Source organism: Homalodisca vitripennis, chromosome 2 (genome assembly GCF_021130785.1).
Source record: "Homalodisca vitripennis isolate AUS2020 chromosome 2, UT_GWSS_2.1, whole genome shotgun sequence".
Lineage (NCBI taxonomy): Eukaryota > Metazoa > Arthropoda > Insecta > Hemiptera > Cicadellidae > Homalodisca > Homalodisca vitripennis.
Genome location: NC_060208.1, coordinates 175,299,133 through 175,320,211, shown reverse-complemented (window position 1 = coordinate 175,320,211; position 21,079 = coordinate 175,299,133). Strand labels below are relative to the sequence as shown.

The 21,079-nt window shown below is 31.3% G+C and overlaps 1 protein-coding gene across 6 annotated transcripts in view; it reads right to left on the bottom strand.

Annotated features, from left to right (window-relative positions):
• LOC124355064 (optineurin) overlaps positions 1-21,079 on the bottom strand; it is a 91,645-nt gene that overhangs the window by 17,474 nt on the left and 53,092 nt on the right. For 5 of the 6 annotated variants that reach the window (XR_006921736.1, XM_046805979.1, XM_046805981.1 and 2 more), the window contains exons 14-19: positions 13,161-13,280; positions 11,795-11,897; positions 11,071-11,235; positions 7,612-7,638; positions 3,584-3,751; positions 1,453-1,646 (exon numbers count right to left, since the gene is read on the bottom strand). Coding sequence is in view for 5 of the 6 variants with exons in the window: in XM_046805979.1 (XP_046661935.1) it covers positions 1,453-1,646; positions 3,584-3,751; positions 7,612-7,638; positions 11,071-11,235; positions 11,795-11,897; positions 13,161-13,280 (777 nt within the window). In the remaining variant the exon portion in view is untranslated. The remainder of the gene's footprint in view (positions 1-1,452; positions 1,647-3,583; positions 3,752-7,611; positions 7,639-11,070; positions 11,236-11,794; positions 11,898-13,160; positions 13,281-21,079) is intronic. The other variant, XM_046805982.1, reaches the window with a different exon arrangement.

Sequence of the window (21,079 nt, the reverse complement as noted above, 5' to 3'; positions counted from 1 at the left end):
TTGCGGAATATTGATTGAAAGAGCCTGTTAAATGTAATCAACTGTTCTGTGTAAACACTGATTTATGATAGCAAAACCATATGTATAATTAATTTAACTACTATTATCACTTTCTTTACATTTATAATGTGAAAATATACAGTAAGCAGTTTGATACTAAGAACACTTCGTATTTCAACCTGTTCTGCAACCGCTGTTGAGCACAGAGTAAGAAAGTATCCAGATAAGAAAATTGTTTTAGTAAAAATATACTTCTAACTATACATTTTTAGCAAATATTAAGTAATAGATATAAAAGCCAAAGTTATTATCTAACATTTACTATAAATTTAAAGACTGCTATAAAGACCACCTTACTTGTTTATTGACAGAAGTAGGCTTCTCAGATCTGTAAATGTATATACATTTTCTAGATCGGGAAACAAGGCTAAATTAATTAAGGAACACACATTACTAAGACCGGAGTAAATTACAATGGCTAATATATATTCACTTTTTAACAGATTTTCTTGATCGTGGCAAGAAGTCAAACTCAACATTGGTATCGGAACTATAATTCACTTGAACTACAAGTGCTTGTACATATGCAAAGCCTACAAATTTGCATGTGAAGCAGCGGGTAACTGCTAGTACCGTATATTACTTACTTTAAATATTTCAATTTTTTAAACTGCCATCCCCTTTTCATCACTGTTTCATTTCTCCAAACGGGTACATTTTCAAGTGTACATTGTAAAAATATGCCTCCAAACAACATCAATAACTATTTTGCATGGTTAATCAATTAAATGTGGCAGTAGCTTTTACAGTGCAAAAGAAAGCATGGCATTTAATGGGTTAAAATTATCAATTGATAAAGCCAGCTATTAATTACATACTGGAGGAAGTGTGAAATATGTTTAATAGTTCATTTAAGCTAGACTTTTTCAGAATTATATTTATATGTACTGACTGTATATGCATCTAGTCTATATAAAGATATCAAAGTCAAACACCATGGACATCTTTACCAACTAACTGACTTTCAATGTTCCTGAATTGCATACAGTGCTTCATAACAGTTTTGAAAAGCTGAATTATAAAAGATAAATGTAAAATATCTCACTTTGAATATGAAGTAAGAAGATAAAATGGATATTGGTTGCAAAAGTAGTAAACTTGTTCAGTTCTTACCAAGACAATCAATGGTATTTCCCACATTTACACTACTTTTAAGCATTCTCCAAACACCTGCTTCATCGTCTTCTTGTGGCGAAGATGGCAGCAAATTTAAAACAGGGATATATGTAGGGTTTTCAGGTTTAATTGGTTAGAGGTTTGGAATGGTTTGGTATTGAAATTAAAATTAGAGAAAACAGGTAAGTATTAATAATTTGTCTAATTTCAACACATTAACAGCTATGTTGTTTTATGGAAATAACCTACATAAAAGATAAACATAAAATGACTTGCCTTGAAGATGAGCAGGTTTGGGATGTAACTGCATTTTCACGTGGAAGGTTGTTTTGAAGTTTATTGACTTGCTTGAGTAAAGCTTCATTTCTTTTCACAAGATGACGAAAATCTTCTACAACTCTTTCCTTCTCTGCAACTAACAATTCTCTTGCTTTTCGCTCCGCTTCGAAGTCAGCTTGATATATCTTTGCCTAAAATCACCATGAGTTTTGCACCTGTTTATACACTGTTACAATGTTTTTCCTTTCTCCGGTGAACTTTAAATTTATGTTTTATTGCTTAACTCTAGACCGGCCCTAGAGCAACCTAATCGCTGTTGTTTCCAGCCTTTATATATCAACATTTTATTGTGAAATATTGTTCTAGATGTAGAAATAAGTCTACCACTCAAAAGACAAAATATGACTAGCGATTTCAAGTATATTACAACTTATTGAGTGAGAAATTTATTTATAATCATAATGAAAAAATTTAATATAGTAGGCATTTGGAAATTGGTGAGCTGCTAGCTGTTGATTGTTTAATCTTTTCAAATCCACAGCTGGTCTGCCAGAAAGACGACATTCAACGAAAACTGTACCACTCAAATGTTTAAATTATGCACTAAATTTTGAGCATTGTTACGCAATTCAAAAATACTGGATGTTTCAGAAATATGAATGTATGTAATTAGTCTGGCAAATTGGTTCTTGATTATGGTTATAGAGCAGTTGGATGGATTCTATCAAAATTAGTTATTACTTGTGTTATTTGCATCTAGTGTAACTTGCCATTATTTTATGTCTACTGGATCCTGTACTTAATTGTGTACACTGGAAATGTTTTATTTTGTAAGTTGTATTATTGCATCTGAATATTAGTGTAGAATAACAAATAAAATGAAATTAGGGTTAGACAGTATTTTGAGATTATTATGTGACAATAACTAGACGTAAGTGTTCTAATTCAATTCGTATTCCATATGGGCCGTTTCAAATATCTCACTTCTAAATGTGGTTTATTTTGTATGCCTGAAAAGTTATTTATTACATCACTATATTATAAAATATATTTACAAGGGTATTATATAAAAAAATCTAAGAGTTGGCCTTTGAAAACGTGAATCTATTGCTTATTTTACACAAAAAGTTTTTAAGGCTTTTCTGCATTAAAAGAAATGACACTTCTGAGTAAGAATATACTTTTTTATATTTAACCTACAGGGATAAAAATGATTCATAATGTTTTTCCCCATTGACAATGAATAGTTACAAAAAATTTGAATAAAAAATGTTACTAAGTTGAAATATTTCTTCCAGTTGCAAATACCAAAAGAATCATGTATTTGGAATATTTTTTTATAGAATGTCCTTAAACGTATATTTTAGAAATATATATACATAATGTCATACACATATACATCAATTTTTTACATATTACATGTAATTTTGTTTTACACTAACTTTGCTTCATTTTGGAGTAATTAAAAACTATACATTTATGCAAAATAAATTTTCTCATTTTTATATTCTTAACTTTTTTTAAATAATCATATGATCTATAAATATTTTTGATACTAACAATTTAAAACATTGTTTCTTTTTCCATTTTACAATCTAAATTTTGTTAAAAAATGGCTCCAACCAATTACTTTATAGATACCCCAAATGCATATAACTATTATAAATTTACACAGTTTAAAAACATTGTAGGGATGAAATACCACATTGTTGTAGAAATTTCAATAAAGTACAGTTTGCATTCAAAATTATCAAATACCTTCATGTTAATTAAAACAAAGTTAGGACCAAAATTCTAGTAGTAATCACAAGATTCAATCTAACAGGAACGCTTAGCTCTATTTCTTACAGTATTATAATAAATATTTAATTATTTTTTATTTAAATAAAGTTGGTGATGGCAACAAAAATTTCATCTAAACTAAAAATCACTCACAAAAACTAGAATTCTCATTGAAAAACTTGAATTAACTGCTTATGGCTAACCATTGTATTGTGTTACGGCTAACCTGTTCACACACCTGACACAAAATCTGTGAGAAAGATGTTCCACTGGATTTTAATATAAGATGCTATTCTTGAAAAACTGATCAATTCTTAGAAGATAAAAACAAACAAAAAACACTCACTTGCTCCTCAAGGACCATTACAGTGTCATTGACACCTTGCAGCTTCTGCACTTCAGTTCTAAGAGTCTGTATTTGTTGCATGTTGGCTTGCAGTTCATCCTTTTTAGCTTGAACTTCATCACTCAAGTTTTTCACTTGCTCCTTGAGAACTTTTACTTCTCCGCTACCCTATAAACATTTGATTGTTTATTAAATCACAAGATTTTTCTAAAAAGATAAGAGTCTTTCAAATGATTGCATTCTACATCAATATTCTGAAACGTGCCTTTATTATCTGAAAGCTGATTTGATATTGACAAATCTGAATTTGATTTTTATATCCGAGTTGTGTTTTTCAGCATTTATTTAAATTTGTTGCTTCAGTATTTATTTTCACATTGTGAAATTAATTATTAGCTAGTTAATTAATAACACTAATATTAATAATTATAAACTTAATCAGTACGATCAATAAGGCCAGCTGGTTTGAATTAAACTAATTTGGTTGCCAATACTTAAAAACCAATTAAAAAGGAAATCTAAAATTCTAACAAACAAAATAATATGGAGTCACAATATGGTGTTAAGAAGTTCATCTAGAATGAACCAATAATAAAAAGATCCCTTATTTGTCGCCAATCGTGATGAGCAGATATATTTAGGCGTTTGGACTTAGTTGAAGTTTATAATTTATTATTAGAGATAGTTTTATTAAGTGAATGTTTTTGGGATATGGAGTTGAAACAAAATGTGTTTGTCCGGACATAGGATAAAATCCACTGATATCCGAAATATGCCTGAAGCACAAATCAGGGGAAAATTTATGATGCCAACAGACTGAATATAGTTTACATGCGTTTCTAATTTCAAAGATCAGGAAAAAGGTTGGTAAAGCTCATGCATTATTATAATTGGATCTGACTATCTGCATGTATCCAAACTGGCTGAGTTGGATGTTCAAGTCAGCACTATAAAGGACAGGATGCCTTTATATATCGCCTATTGTGCACATATACAAATTTTATACAATTGACAAAAGAATAATTAATTTAAAACTGAAATATTAAGTACTGTATATACATACAAATTGTATACAAATGACAAAAGGTAAATTTATTTTAAGTAAAAGCACGACTTCCAGGGTTAAATTGACTGAACAACTACTTTTTGTTCATCAATTTTAACTCTTTCTCAGCTAATCATCTAAAGATGCCTTGACAGGGAACCTGGCACTAAAGTTCAGCATGACTTCCAGGATTAAATTGATTGAACAACTACTTTTTATTCATCAATCTTACCTTTTCTCACCTAATTGTCTTGAGAAGCCTTGCTGGGAACTTGGCAATAAATTTCAGCACTACTTCCAGGGTTAAATTGATTGAACAACTACTTTTTGTTCATCAATTTTAACTCTTTCTCAGCTAATCATCTAAAGACGCCTTGACAGAGAACCTGGTACTAAAGTTCAGCACTACTCAGGGTGACCACTCCAAACATCTTTTCAAATTCCCAGTTTTTTCCCGGTCATAAATTTCCGATTATTAGTCTATTTTCAAACCAAATAGACAACTGTAGTACTGTATTTAACCCTTAGGCCAAGTGCAACGATGACGTTTTGTCGACACTAGCAGTATTTGCAAGAAATGCCACTAAGCTGTGGTGCTCTAGTATTTCGTCACTAGCGATACGCAAGAAATTCAGTGACGATTTATCACTATCACCTATTTTAAGCTCCTTAGTTTTTATCTCTGTGTCTTTCGGTGTGTCGACATAACATTGTGTAATCCTAATAACTTTCCTTTCTGTGATGTTTAGAAAATACATGTTTCCAATTTGGAAATACAAAGGTAACAAATAAATACCAACACAGCACTACTGTGGAGCAGACTGTAGCCCAGTATTGCGGGTCAGAGGTCTAGCGGTGGATGAACTTTCGGTACGAGACAATGATTTCACCGGTACACAAGGTCGGTTCATTACAATCAACAAATAAATCAAATACTTTCATCTGAACTTTACTTAATTAATTTATCTTTTGTGGGGGAGGAGGGAGCCTAAGAATACCACGTTACTTCAAAGGAATTTGTAGACTCACGGAAATTAATATATTTAAAATTCCAAGTTATTTTTACTTTTTCAGCAATAGAAATTGTAGATTATAAAATGAGCTTCCAGAATATTAATATTAATTAATGAGCTTACGTAAAAATATATGGATGTATATTTATAGAGAATAAATTTATTTACAACTATGCAAAGTACGATGTACAGATAAAATACGAATTAGCGATCATCTCTTTACTATCGAGGAGCTAAAGTCTGCGTACAGAACCAGCAGACACGATAGCATTGAAAAATATAGACACAGAAAAAGGGACTTTCTATAAAAAAATTAAATAAAAAAAATAAAGTTATAATATTATTTATAAATTACGTTATTCTGTTGCTATAATATATTTCTAAATAGTTTTATACACAAAGAATTACAAAAACAAGTTTCACCAATCGGTAATTTGAGTACTGCCAATCATTTTTGTCCACGAATAGACAGTGCACAGACTCACCGATGTGCCAAAATAAATATAAAAAATACTAATTATAACTTGAATAATATTTGTTAACTTACAGTAGGTTTATTACTTTGGTTATATATCTACATTTTTTCAGACGTAAAGTGCAAAAATGATTTATCAAGACTTATTTTTGGATTCGAGATTTAGCTTCTCCATATAAGTAATGTTGTGAAATCGTGATCTTTCAAGCATAGTTAAGCACTTCTGTTGGTATCAATCAGATCAAGTGAAAAGGACCATAGTATCAAGTATCGGAAACAATCCATCTGCAGTAAAATTTCCAGGGAAATTATAAATATTATTCACGCATATCCACACACGTTTCCCGGAGTATGAAATTCATGCATAATGCACGCTTTTCCAGATGCTCATCGTTGGTGGTAGCCCTGGTTAGAGTCCCGCGAAAGTGGCTCCGATTATATCCCACTAATATAATGGCCAATACATGAAGAATGCATCAATATCATTAGATTACAGTAAAGGACTACGAAACAACATGACATAGAGATTGTCATGCACGTTGGACTATTTGGTTTGAACAGTTTGAATTGTCCGAACGATCGTCACATGTGCGTAGAAGTTGTTCCAATATATAATTGACCGGAGAACTGACGGGATTTCCAGCCGTCATCCAACCAATGCCGCTCTGACGACGAAAACTGATGAGTGTGGTTGATTCGATCGGATGGCCGTCTGCGTTTGTAGACCGACAACAACATTAAGTTCAATAGTGCTTTATTCATGAACATTAAGGACAGAATTTGCAGCAATGTTGCGTTTTCACTGGCAAGTAAAGTTGCAAGAGAATTTGCACAACTGCCGATTTTAATTGTCTAATGCAGTTTTTTTTTTTTTTTTTTTTTTTTTGGGAGAAGGGGCGGAGGCTTGCCACAGCACAGGAGTAGAACTAACCCAGGTAAACTCACTACACTAGTGGAGGTAACCTTAGATCAACTGGTGTCAGATGTAGCTCACAAACATATGTCGATCTTCATTCACAATTTCACGAGCCACGTCACGTAAAATAAGATGTTTTGTGAATAATCAGTTTTTGATTCAAGAATCTGTCAAATTATGTCTTGTTTTTTTAAGTTCTTGGAGACGGAAAAATTATTTTTTTAATTTTCTGGTTCTAAGAAAAATTCCCGGTCCGAATAATTCCTGGTTTCCCCGGTCGGGTGGCCACCCTGATTAAATAAGTTCTACAATAATATACAAAATGAAACTAGTAAAAAAAATTAACCAATAAATGAATGATTCATTTCAAGGCAGAGCAGATGAATGAATTTGATTCTGCTCTAAAGTGCATCATGTAAATTACCAGTGATGTGAATTAAGGGGATTTATTTGGTATTATATATGTACACTTATATATCTAATTGCTAAGAATGGCACGTGATGAAAGTTTATGCATCACAATGTAGCAATGAAAGCGTTGAATGAATAAACACACATCATGATGTTTAATCTACTCACATATAATCCTAAAAATGAGAAAGCACCCTGCAACAAATTTTACCATGATGTTTCTCTACATAAAATACACTTAATAATATTATACACTAGATTAGTAACATTCCTGAAATTTTGGGATATAGAATGACTTCTGAGATAGTTTTAAGTAAAACACACAATATTTCTTGTATCTAATTTGAACTGGGGGAAATGGTAGTACTAATACTAATTCATCTTGGAAGAAGTGTTTTATTTGCACCTGAGGTTCAGCAAAATATTTCTCCACATATAATTTTGTGTCCACTTATTAGTTGTACACATTCATAGCATTTGACAATACTGTACAGTAATCAGGTACAACTAGAGTTGAGCATTGAAATCAATAAACCTGGAAAATTAGGATTTATTCTAAACAGTTGGTTACATTCTTCTCTTACAATAATATTAACACATTGCATGCAGCGCCATCACCAGCAACTACCACTCACCACTACTGTGGTGCCGCTCGCCGTGTATTAAGCACATAATTCAAAATTTCATGTGGGTTCTTCTATAATACTTTTTATCACTGCATAAATAACAGCTATTTTATATATATATATATATATGCAGTGGCAGTAGAAGTTTCTCAGTGGGAGGGCTGCTTACTAATTACATCACCCCAAAGAAATTATGTCAGTTAAAAACAAATTTTATATAACAACAACTGTGAATACTTTTAAACATGAATTCTTGACATACGTAGTTATATGTGAGTTTAAAGTAACTCACAAAACTAGTTCAAAGTAAATAATATCTCACCTGCCTTTAGTTGGTTTAGGAAATATACAGGCTTTACAATAAATTCAACCAAGCTACTACAAAATAATAGTTTTTCTTCAAAAACTCAAAATTGATTTGAGTGTCATTGCAATACTTTTTTTGGAGAAAGTAAACATTAGTATAAATCTTGAAAGTTATACACAAAAGTGCAAGTTTTTAAAACTAAGAATAGCAATTGAGATAAAATTAGGTCCATGAATATATATCAAGCTGTTATAACAATATATGCTCGCATTTAATATTAAACTGATCCCTTCAAAAAACTTAGTTAAAAACACCCTTTCTCACTTTGTATACAAATTTAACCCTTCGCACGCCACTAATAAATCCATTAACTTTCCTATAATGCCAAATAAATGAAAGCACTTTGTCAACCACTCAGAGATTCTGTGAAGTGTCCAGTGTTGCCAACTTGTAGGGATAAATGAGTTGCAGAAACAAAGAGGTTGCATTTTCACTGATTCCATAATATACACTAACCTTATACAATACTAACAGTTATTATTTATTTCAGTATGAACTTCGGCAGTTCCTTCGGTGCCTTCATCAGCATATATTGTGACCTATTTGACAGGCACAGTGTTACCATGTGCTGTCTATGATGCCTAGTACCAGCACTTGTTGCTCCTTTATTGTCAACACTGACCAGATGGTTGTTCAATTTGATCTCAGTAATTTCTTTTGGTTGGAACATTCTTTTTGTGTTATGTTGGTTTATTTTGTACAATTTTATGTTGTTGGTTAATCATTGGTTAGTTATTTACGCCCATGGTTGCTTGATGTGCCTTACTGAGAAGTATGTGAGGTTATATTCCTGTTTAACTCCGGCCATCTTCATGTAGTAAGACACAAATTTAATTATTTTATAATTCAAATTGGCTAGTTGTCATTTTTCAGTTCATCGAAAGTGTTTTTTGTTTTATTTTTGCCTACCTTTTTGTTTACTCTAATGTTTATTACATCAAACGATGCTATATCTTTAACCTTCCATTACACCTCATTGCTACTTAGAAGCCTAATGTGATTAATTATTAACATTTTGTAATAGAAAAGACCATTTTCTAATAAAATAGTCCCATTACAGGACATCAATTAAATGTAATTAATTATATACTGCAATACCTTTTGCTCTGTTAGTAATTTATTATCTAGTAGAATATTTTTAATTAATCTTAATGTAGCCCTCTTTAAGTGCTAGGTTGACCTAGTTTGCTTTGATAGATATTTTAAAAATTCTTTCACCTTACTTGTTTTTTTCTTGCCATTTGTTTTTTTTAGGGGGGAGGGAGAGGGGAAGGACCATGTTTCCCTGGCCATCCTATTTGGGGCCATCTGGTCTGCCACTGTTAGGTTCGTACTCGGACCATCCACATTACCACACCTCTCTTAAGGAAGACACACACATTAAGGTGGTAATTATTTGTAACGTTTTAATTTTAATTTGCCGCTATCCTGGTTTACAACTGGACAGGGTGGAATTAGGCAATTCTCTGATGTCATATAATCATAACTACATGTTTGGTAGATGCCAGATAAGTCTAAAAACTCAACTTCTAAATTGTTATAAAATGCTCTCCTTACCAAAAGAAAATTTAGTTAAGTTGTCTATATATTATTATTTATATTATTTTATACTTGGTGTTAATTGAAGTACTATAAACCAGACCCAATATGTTAATTACTCTTTTTGTTTTTTTGTATACAGGTATGTCTCAAGGTGGTTTGGAAGGTTGTGTTTTCCTTCCAATTTTCTTTTGAGGCTTAAAAAATATTTTTCTCAAGTTCAATGTCCTTCAAGGTTTGTTCCAACCTTTTTGATTAGAATCACCTCTTAATTCTAAACATTTAAAAAAATTGTCAAAAACATTTCTTTACTTTAGGGGGTATGTCATCTTATTTAATGACACTCATGAAATGTTTGATATCTACCTAAGCATTTTTTTTTTAATTTTCTTTAATGTTTTTACTGTTGTGGCTTCTATAATATTTTTACAATGATTTAACATTTTTATTAATGGTTTTTGGGCCTTTTTGAGCTTTTTAAGCATTGTAATATAAATGGCAAATTTTTGGTTTGACCATTTCATAACCTATAATATAGTCCTGCACATTACTTACATTGTTTGCAGTGGTTGTTTCTCTTTTTTAATGCTCTCTTAATAACCCAAAACAATTTATTATACTTTAAATCCCACTCTTGTTCGATTCAACGTCTTCCAAATGTTTGAGCAAGAGCAAGTGGTGGGGTTTCATGAACTTATTGAATACTTAATGGTAACAAATAATAAAGCTATTACGTTTTATATAAAAATAAATATATAAACAGATTATTGAATATTAAACCAAAACAAAATCAAACGTCAAAATAATGTTCGAAATAGCCTGTTTATTATGTTAAAACTAACATTACTGTATTTATAAACTCAGTAACAAATAACAATTTTAAGAGGCATAAAGACATGCAATATGATTGCACAACACAAGTTTACTGTTAGTTCTATAACTTATACAACTGAGAAATAGTTTATCTCCATAAGGAAATTTTACAGCCAATTACTGATAATGAGAGCTGAAACACTTTAACTTGGACAATGTCTTGAAAGCACGTGGTGAATACATTAGCATGCTGCTTATGACAGCCGGTATTGAAAATGTCACCTCTTTCTCTGCGTTCTGCAGACGGACGGCCTCATGGAGAGAGGCCAAATGTCTCTGAGAGATGGCTAAGGCCTCCTCCTTCTCCACCAGCTTGGCTGTCAGTGAGTCGAGCCTCTCTCGGAAACCCTTCTTCTGCATCTCATCATATGCCAGGCTGTGTGATTCCTGGAAAACATGGTTTCTATAGAAAATTAAGGTTATTACCTGTTTCCTTGTGCTCTGTTCACTATATACTTGAAATACTTATTAAGGAGATATTAGACTGTATTGGATCAGTACATAAACACTAAATATGTCAACAGAGAGTTGTACAGTGTAAAGCTCAAAATGTTAGGTTGAGTTATAAATAGCACAGATTCAAATCCTGTTGGTGAGAAGAGCATTTTTATCAGTGCTGAAAACCTTGTACTGCACTGAATCCCCTCCTTATTCTGTTTGATAAGATACGAGGATATGCCTTTAGCCTATGAGCAGCCTGTCTTTTACAGACTAAGGATAACAAGAAGACTAGCTTATCATTAAAAAATCATTTATCTATCAGATAAACTAACGATATAATATGGTAATCTGATATAAATTTAGTGCTCACTAATTTGAAAGCAAACATTATGAAAATCATTAAAATTTACAGAATTTAGGACTCTGAGGTTGGAAAACCTTTATTGCTGACCTCAATTTGTCTTAGAAGAAAGTAAAAAAATAGTACTCAATTTTGAACATTTACCTTGACAGCATGATCTGCTCTAACTTTCTCCAGCTCCTCTCCCAGACTTTTGAAGTCTGACAATATTTCATGGATCATTGTCACTGCTGAGTACAAACATGTCCTGAAACAAACATGTTTATAACCAATCTTCAAGTAATACATAATAATATAGACAATAATTAATATAACACATCATAAGAAAAGTATACAGTGCTAAAAAATCAAAGTGGATGTATTTCTAAATGACCAATAATCCTAGACAATTTTGCATACCAAGTTCATATTGATGCTAATTTGAACTTTTCATACCACGTTGAACAAATTAAAAAAAAACTGAATTCAATTTTTTTTTTATTTTAGCAAACACCGTTAGTTTTGAAGTATTGAGAAAAGTGTATTTGCTTTATTTCAAAGTTTGGAAAACTATGGTATAGGAATCTGGGGAGGAACAACTTTAGTAAGTTTTAACAGAATATTCTTACTACAATAAAGAGCTGTAAGAATTATTAATAAAAAACCCCCACTGATCCTTGCAGAAAGCTTTCTCAGGATTCAAGAATCATCACTCTCAAGTTTATACCTGTATGAGTTATGCAAATATTACACACCACATAAAAATAATTTTTCTCATGATATAATAATAAATAAAATCTAATAGCTAATAAAAATAATACCAGACATAATTTTATATAGATATAACAACATAGCTCTTCCAAATTAAAAATCCTTAAATTATGATTTGTGAAATAATAAATACAATATTGAAATGTGACCAAGAATTGGCGTCCAGAAAAAGGTCTTCAAAGGAAATAAAAAATACTTATTTATATTAAGAATTGGTCAAATTTGTGTTATTTAAAGTGATATTAACAAATTGTGGAGCTGGACTGATGAAAACCGTATGGCTTTATATTGAAATCCATGACAATTCTCTATGTACACAATGTATTGACTGAGAAATAAAAATATATTGTATATTGATTAAATTTAAAATAAGAAAATCGTTAATGCATTTTTAAAGAAATACAGTTATAAAAATTAAAATGTAAAAAATCGTGTTTTTCACCAAATTGAAAACTGGAAATAGAAAAGTAGAAAACTTTGTATACACACTATCTACACTAGCATGAAAAATTTGATTGAAATAGATACATTCTTTTTATCATAGGGACACATGCACATTTGGACAGAGTTAAAAAACCGGCTTTTTAAACTCATAAAGATAGTGGGCAATAAATTTTACAAAAAATAAAAATAAAAAATGTTTGTGCAATCATACATGTTTAACTTATACTATGTATGTGAAAAGTAATAACAATCGTTGAGAGAGACTTCAAGGTAATCCTCATCAACTGGAAAAGTATCTAAAAATGACAGTACATACTTCATTTTAACACTATGCTCTTGTTCCTCTTGCAGAAGACGTCGTAATTCAGAAATCTCAAACTCCATCACATTTCCAGATTCTGCGGTCAAATTTAGCCAACTGCCAAGGCTGTTACATCTATAAAATAAAACAAATTTCTTGCTAACAACATCCAAGTTAATACTGTCAGACAGACTCCAGATTCTGTGGTCAAATTTAGCCAACTGCCAAGGCTAAGTTAACAATAATATATATAAATATGTATATATGAGATAATAATTTGGATATAGTTCCACATATCAATCAATCAATCATTTATTGTCTGAACACAAAGTGTATAACAACGTCGTCAGTTACAGGGTAAAAACAATCCACATTAGCCTATAATTTGGTATTAATATATTATATATTAATAAGTATTATTGTACAATATAGTATATATTATACTAATATAATATTAGTATAATATATATTAGGTACAAATACATTTTAAAAATTCATCAACTCTTTAAATACGTGTTTTCTTTACTATAGTCTAGAGTAAAGCTTTTTGTAATTTTGCAAGACATCGTCAAAACAGTGAATATTTTGTTTAATAGGCCTAGGCCTAATTTAAAATTACAATTTAGTTGTTTTTTATTGATTTTGAGTAAGTAATAATATTTCTTTTTACTGTGCATTAACTTGAAAATGCATTTACTTTCTATAAACACTAAATCCAATATTTGTTCTGAAATGGCAGATAATTTTGAGGTAATGGTAAAATATCAACAAATATTGTTTTTAGTTTGGACAATCTTACGCACAATATTGTTTTAGAAATATATGCAGATTATAAAGAAATGAAAAGAATGGGGAACTTTTCAATAATTTTTAACCAAACCAAAAAATGAATCACACCATCTTAAGGCTGCGCGCTCTACCACTCTGGTGAACGCTGATGCAAGGGTTTTGAATCTGCCTCATTGTAGGCTCATTTTTTGAGCTATTACAAACATATTGATGTCATTTAAGTAACTAAATATTTGTATACGTGCGTTAGTTTTTGAAATTTCAATTTCCATTAAACTTAAGCTGCACATCAAGTAAAGTTTTTAAATGAAGGGTATTTTCAACGCTTCATAAAATAAAAACGTGAATTTTTATTAAAGAATTGAATACAGACATTCGTATATTGGAATATAGTAAGCGTAGAACTGCAAACGGTTTATTAAAAAGTTCTGAAGTTAAGGTACAATAAGGCAGACATGAAAGGTCTGCAAGCGCTATTCAACGCTCTGTCAGGTGACGCGCGTGGCGGCTACAGCCGCAAACTGTAGGCAACTCTCCCACCACTACCTGCTGGATATTTCCCCTCACCCGCTTTCACTAGGTTATAACGTGTGGCCTTTCTCCGTATGTACCTTCAATTTTGTTGATTTATAATATCTATTCATACATTAATAATCAAGTTCCTATCTTGTACAAATGAAAAATTGTAGTAAATATTTTGTTTTTAAATAATAATGTATTATGAACAAGTATGTATAAAGTATGAACTACAATATTTTTATTTATTCGTCATCCGATCAGTGTGAAAGGATAGGATCGCATAGGATCACAGGTGCCACTGAGCTCACGGGCGGCGGTGTCAAAGGACCGCTCCGCGCCGGGTCTTTCTAGCGGCCATGGACGAAACACTACTTACGCGCCACCGTGGCGCGCCCATGCTATGAATGATCGTGTTGTGTGGAAGCTCTCACATACATCTTCATATCACCGAAATAGTGTTGGCGAACTCTTTCCGTAACAATAAATTCGTAACGTGTAACACCTACCTCTACCTCCTGGGGAATAATAAATTATTGATTAATGTCAATATTTTCAAAATATGAGTGACATACCTCATTATGAGGTATTTTGTTTAGTGCAATATAGTCTAACTATAATAGTTTTTATTTGACTTAATGTATGATTGCTTCATTTGATTGTTAAACAAATCTCATTACATGATAAGCTATTACCCATTACAAAATAAAGGAATTAAAATTTTTAAATCTAGATACTTAGACTAGGTCTGATTTTCACTTTTTGGACTTTTGCACCGCTCGATAGGGACATTTCTCCACTGTGTGACGGTGGCAATAGAGAGTAGGCTTATATTTTTCGATCACAAGTGGCAATGTATAATGCATCATTGCAATACATAATTTTTAAAAAAATTGTAAATTAATTCTGTTAAAAGTATGGAAAATATAATGTACTTTATATATTATAAAGTACTGTATATAGAGTGTGTACCTGCGTATGTGAATGTGTGGGTGTATGTGCTCGCATATGGGTGTATGCATATATATTTCTAACTCATATAATATATAATTGAACTCAAAAAAATGAGATATATATATATATATATATATATATATATATATATTTGTTTCTAGGAATATACCCCTTGACAGTGACACTGATGATGACTGGTTAGCCGGAATTGTGCCTCTGCCTGATGAGTTAAAAGTGACTCAACAGGAAAAGAATTCTGTTTATTTACAGTATGGACACCTCACGGGTTATCAGTGGAAAAAATTTTGAAAAATGATGAGTTCTGGCTTAAACATATGCAAATTCCACTTTTAAATTTTTACCACAAATGCGTATTGCCAGAACTAGTTGACCCAAGATACCCTCGAGGACTTCCTGTAGGAGACAGACTAGATGTTTTATAACTACAATTTTATGTTAGTATAATGCAATAGACGTGACGAGAGCAGCTGATATAGTAATTCATTTTATTCACATATATACCTATATTATCCCTTACAGTCATGGAGACTAGTGGTGTGTTAAAAAACAAACTACACAATTAAATATGACAGATAGGTCCGTATGTGTTATTAGTTTCAATGAAACATTAATATTTTTGCGTAATGAGGATAATAGAAATTGTATTTTTATAACTAAAATGAGTTGTTTCCAAAATTTGAAGAAAGATGTTAGAGACATTTAATTCATTTTGCATCTAATCCAGTATATATACTCAGGTAAATTTTTATCCTATACAATTTGCTAAGTAAAAACTGTAATTTCTCTCATGTTGGTCTTGTGATATTTTGCTTGATTGTAATTTTAATGTCTTGTTGTGACTTTTTTTGTTGTTGCTGAATGTTGTTATGTAACTATTATTCAATTGTGTAAAGTTTATTGTTGTTACAAAGTTATAATTACATTCTAATTTGGCAGACGCACAAAGAGTGACATGTAGCTGTGTGTATTAAGTTGTAAATATGAACTGAGCTCATAAAATATGTAATTTTTTAATATACTGTTATCTTTGATATAATGTATCTATAAATTTACTTTTAATGTACATTTAACTAACCACATTACTGGTTGCGTGGTTAGTTAGTCTAAAAAATCTTATGTGATCTGATAATTCTAAAAAAATGAAAGAATGATTATATAAACAAGAAAATGAGTGGGTTTACATTATGTATCAAAGAATTAATAAAATTATGTTAGTTTTGTTGATAACATTAAAATTATTTAAATTTTCTATGGTTTTCATAACAATTCCTGCCTTGCCCAGTTTTTCCACGTATTCTAGATCGGTAGACACTCTGACCTGACAATATCACTGGAATGATTACGTTTCTAGTGCAGTCATTGAAGCATTATTGCTCCGAATTTTTTTACTGTGAACCGAATTGCATACAATTTTGGAATTAGGTTCATCTTACCCTTAAATTCAAAAGTGAAAATGATTTGTACTCCGCAACCACCCTGGGAGTGGTTGCCACCCCTTCTCGGGGGTGATTTTTTTGTTTTTCAAAATAACCTTGGATATCGATAGAAGGCTTAATTTTAAGCAAAAAATCATCTATAAAGTTTTTCGAAAAATCCAATACTTTTCAAATTATTGGCAATTGAAAATTAGCAATTTTTTCACGTTTTTCATCGGTTTTATGCAAATATCTCCAAAAATATACGTTTTATCGAAAATTGTATAAAGATCAAAATTGTAGCAGGTAAAAAAATGAACAATTTTGTTTTTTATAAAGTATCTAAGTGCAATATTAAACTAGATATTAAAGATCAAAGCCGTTTTTTATTTTGTCTGAAATTTAATCGATGTGGTCAATGCCATCTAGCGGCGAGCAGATGCATTTTAGGCATTCTAATAAAAAAGGGTTTTCTAGTGCTTGAAATAAGCTTTAAAATGAACACTATTAAGTCTTTTGCACGTAAAATAAGTGAGCTGTATTGCAAATAAAAGGAGCATATAAAGTTTTTTTCTTTTAAATCAATGGGTTTCATAAGTGCCATTTCCACCAAAATTAAAATTAATCGTATTCCGCCTAGAATTAACTTTATTATGAAGAGTTTGATAGATTTTATCAGTTTGGCTGCTTCAGGACACATATGTTTCAAAAAAGTAACGATTAAAAACAAAATCAAATTTTAAAAAAACCACCTTTTTTCATTATATCTCAAAAATGAGGACAGATACGTATAAAAGTGTAGGAATTACAAATTTAGGCATTTTTCTGACAAACAATTTGGTTTTTTTGTTTTTTCTGTCAAACAAAAATTGACGGAGATATGGTTGTTTAAAGAGCGCGTGGCAGCGCAATCACAGCCTCTCTTAAGCCCTTTAACCCTTCACCGTTTGAGAAAAAGGTTTTTTACTATATATTGCAATAAAGGATGTTGTAGCTCTCTTAAGTACTTTTACAATGGTTTTTTATAAATTGCGATAGCATGAAAATTGAAGGAGTTATGGTCCAAAAAGTTATCATATTTTTTTCTACTTAGTAACTGAAAGTTTCGGAGTGTGAATATTTGGAGCAATGTGAAAGTACGCAGTATAATAGAGACCCAAAACTATTGTAATGTGTATATATATATATATATACATAATATGGCTAATATATTTTGGAAATGTAGGCATGAATACACACCAACGTTCTTATATGTATATATAACACATGTGAGTAAATTTTTTATAATTTGTAAATATTTTATTCAATAAATGGCAATTTTTTACTCTAAATTAAATTATTTTAAAATATGTAATCATATATATTTACGGTTTTACTTTAGGGGTAGTTATAAGGGTAGAAAACTTAAGAATATGATAATCATTTTCGAGAGTGTGGAATAATATTTAAATCCTTTTCATTTTATAAAAAAATTTTAACAATTTTTTATCAAGGGGTAGTTTTTAAGGGTTAAGAGGGGGTTAATAATTTGATAATTATCATAGAGAATATAAAAAATATTTCTTACTCTATACTTACATCTTTTTATGTCGTACCAAAGTATTTTTTTTTTTTTTCAATTTAGGGGTTGTTTGCAAGGGTTGTAAGATTTTCAAGGGGTTGAAAATGATTTTAATATGAGGTAATTGTGTTAGAAAACACTTTAAAATTTCACCACTTACTATTAGACATGTTTTCTAGCGATGAAATGGCTCAATGTCAATTTTTCCATTAAGGGGTTATTTACACCCCTTAAAATTAATAGGCGGAGTTCAGATCATTTTCACTTTTGAAGTTAAGGGTAAGATGAGCCTAATTCCAAAATTTCATGCAAATCGGTTCACAGTAAAAAAGTTTGGAGGTAAGACCGTATTTTTCGCTTCAATGACTGCACTGTTAGTTTTCAAATATTTCAGTAGACCGAATTTAAATTAACAAAAATAAAATATATTTTACTAAAACATTTTATTGTATAATAATAAAAGTATATTGTAACAACGAGTAACGGTAGGAAAAGTACCGGTTACAGTTTCATACTGATTTAGCCGATCTCCACACTACGTGGTGCGTGTGCGTTGTTACGAGCCGTACACCACTGAACGCATTTTCTTTCGGCAAATAACTGAGATGCTCCATAGTCCCGATACTGCGATCTCTGGCCTGTGGTATATCGCAGTCTTAACAAATCTAAAACATGTACTGTAATAAAAGTGAAAGTGTCATGTAATGTTATTCACATGTAATATTTGAAGGAAGCCACTCCCAGTTTGATTTCTTCTATAATATTTTACGTATCATGTTTTGCCTAAATTATACTACAATATTTTATATATGTTTAGCGATAGCTTTCATGTGTATCTTTGTGTCCATTTACTGTCAGTGTATAGGGGCAGACTAATGTGAATAAAGCATAGCATGTGGCGTGGGTAAAGTAGCTGAAGAGTGAAAGGCCTACTAGCCCATCCCTGTTAAACACGAAGCTGTGCACTCCAGCGCGTGTGTGAGTCGGACGTCACGCACCTGGCTCGGGTCTGCCGCTCGGCAAATGTCGGAGGCGCTCGGTAAGTTCCGATCCCCTCCACAGCAACTACTCATTGCCCTCCCTACAACCGATTTTGCCAGTGCTCCAAGCGGATTTTTGAAACATCGTACTGCGATTTCTAGCCTGTGGTAGAGCACACCCTTAATTTGAAAGTATGATGAAAAAGGTACCTGCATAAATGAACTTACGTATTTATTTCTACAATAAAATTTAAAACTATTTTAATTTAAATGAAATAAAGACTACTTAATTAAAAACCTCTTTATAATATAACTTTTCTCTTTTTTAGGGTTACAACGATAATAGTTTTGAGTGTTTTTCAACTTTCTTATGAACCTTTTGAAACTTGAAAATATGATTCTGACTTAACTGTGCGTGTTATGCAGTTGAATATTCCGTCAATAAGAAACAAATGAAATGAATTAGCTGTAGTTTTAGATGAAGCCAACTGTAACATTGGTCTTATTAGTGAGCATTGGTTGCATCAAATGGAAGCCTCTTTGTATGTTCCAATAGGTTTTAAATTAGCTGCATCTTTCTGCAGACAGAATGGTTAGGGGGGCGCTTCTATTCTTGTAAATAATCATATTCCTTTTAAGGTTATTGATATATCTCATTTGACCCATTTAGGCTCCCTTGAAGCTGTCTGTATATTTGTAAATATTTATAATGTTATTTTTATATCTGTATATAGGACACCCAGCTCTAGTTGCACAACATTTCTTACATACCTTGACGATTTACTAAGCTATGTACAAAAGAAAAAACCTACTTGTAAAATTATACTAGGAGGAGACTTTAACATTGAAATTTTAAAGAGTACTGATAATGATACAATAATGTTCATTAAAAACCTAAAATCATTCAATCTGTACTGTGTAAACAAACTGCCAACTAGAAAACATAGCCACTGATTTAAATAAGCATTTATACAGCAGTTGCATATGGAAGGTGAAAATTTTAGATCACTCTATAATTCACCTTGAATTTACTGTTCTGGGTACTGTTTCTCAATCTAAAAATATTTCATACAGAAAAATAAGTGATGAAACTTTGAAAAGGTTTGTAGATACAAGCTCTTCATTGAATTGGCATTTGTTGTATGACATGAAGGATGTAAATAGTGCTTACAAATATTTTGTAAATAGGCTATCAATTGTAATTAAATCACAGCTGCCCAAGGAAAACTAAAACCGTTCAACAAAGAAAACAAAACAAGCATAATTCTCTCTGGTTTAATGATAGTTTAAAAAAGTTGAGGAATACATTAATTCTGCTACAAGATCTGTTAAGAATACCAAACTATAAAAATAACATGTTAATAAACAACTGCTACATAGATAAAGGAAAATGGCATCGATATAAAATTAAAGAAGCAAAGGTCATGTACAATGAAAGCATAATACACAATTTGATAAATAAATGTTCGGCTGCATGGCATGTAATTAAATCGAAGGCCGGTAACTACTATAAATGAGAAAATCCAATTCCACCCATTACAGCTGAAGAATTTAATAACATATAAGTATTGGGGAAAAGGTAGTTCATAGTGCTAGGACATTAAACAATAGCAATCTGTCATATGTCCTTCCAGAGGAAAGTTGAAAGGCTTTCAGATAATTTTCATTTGAAGTGTGTTAGTGAGTTTGAGGTTCTTA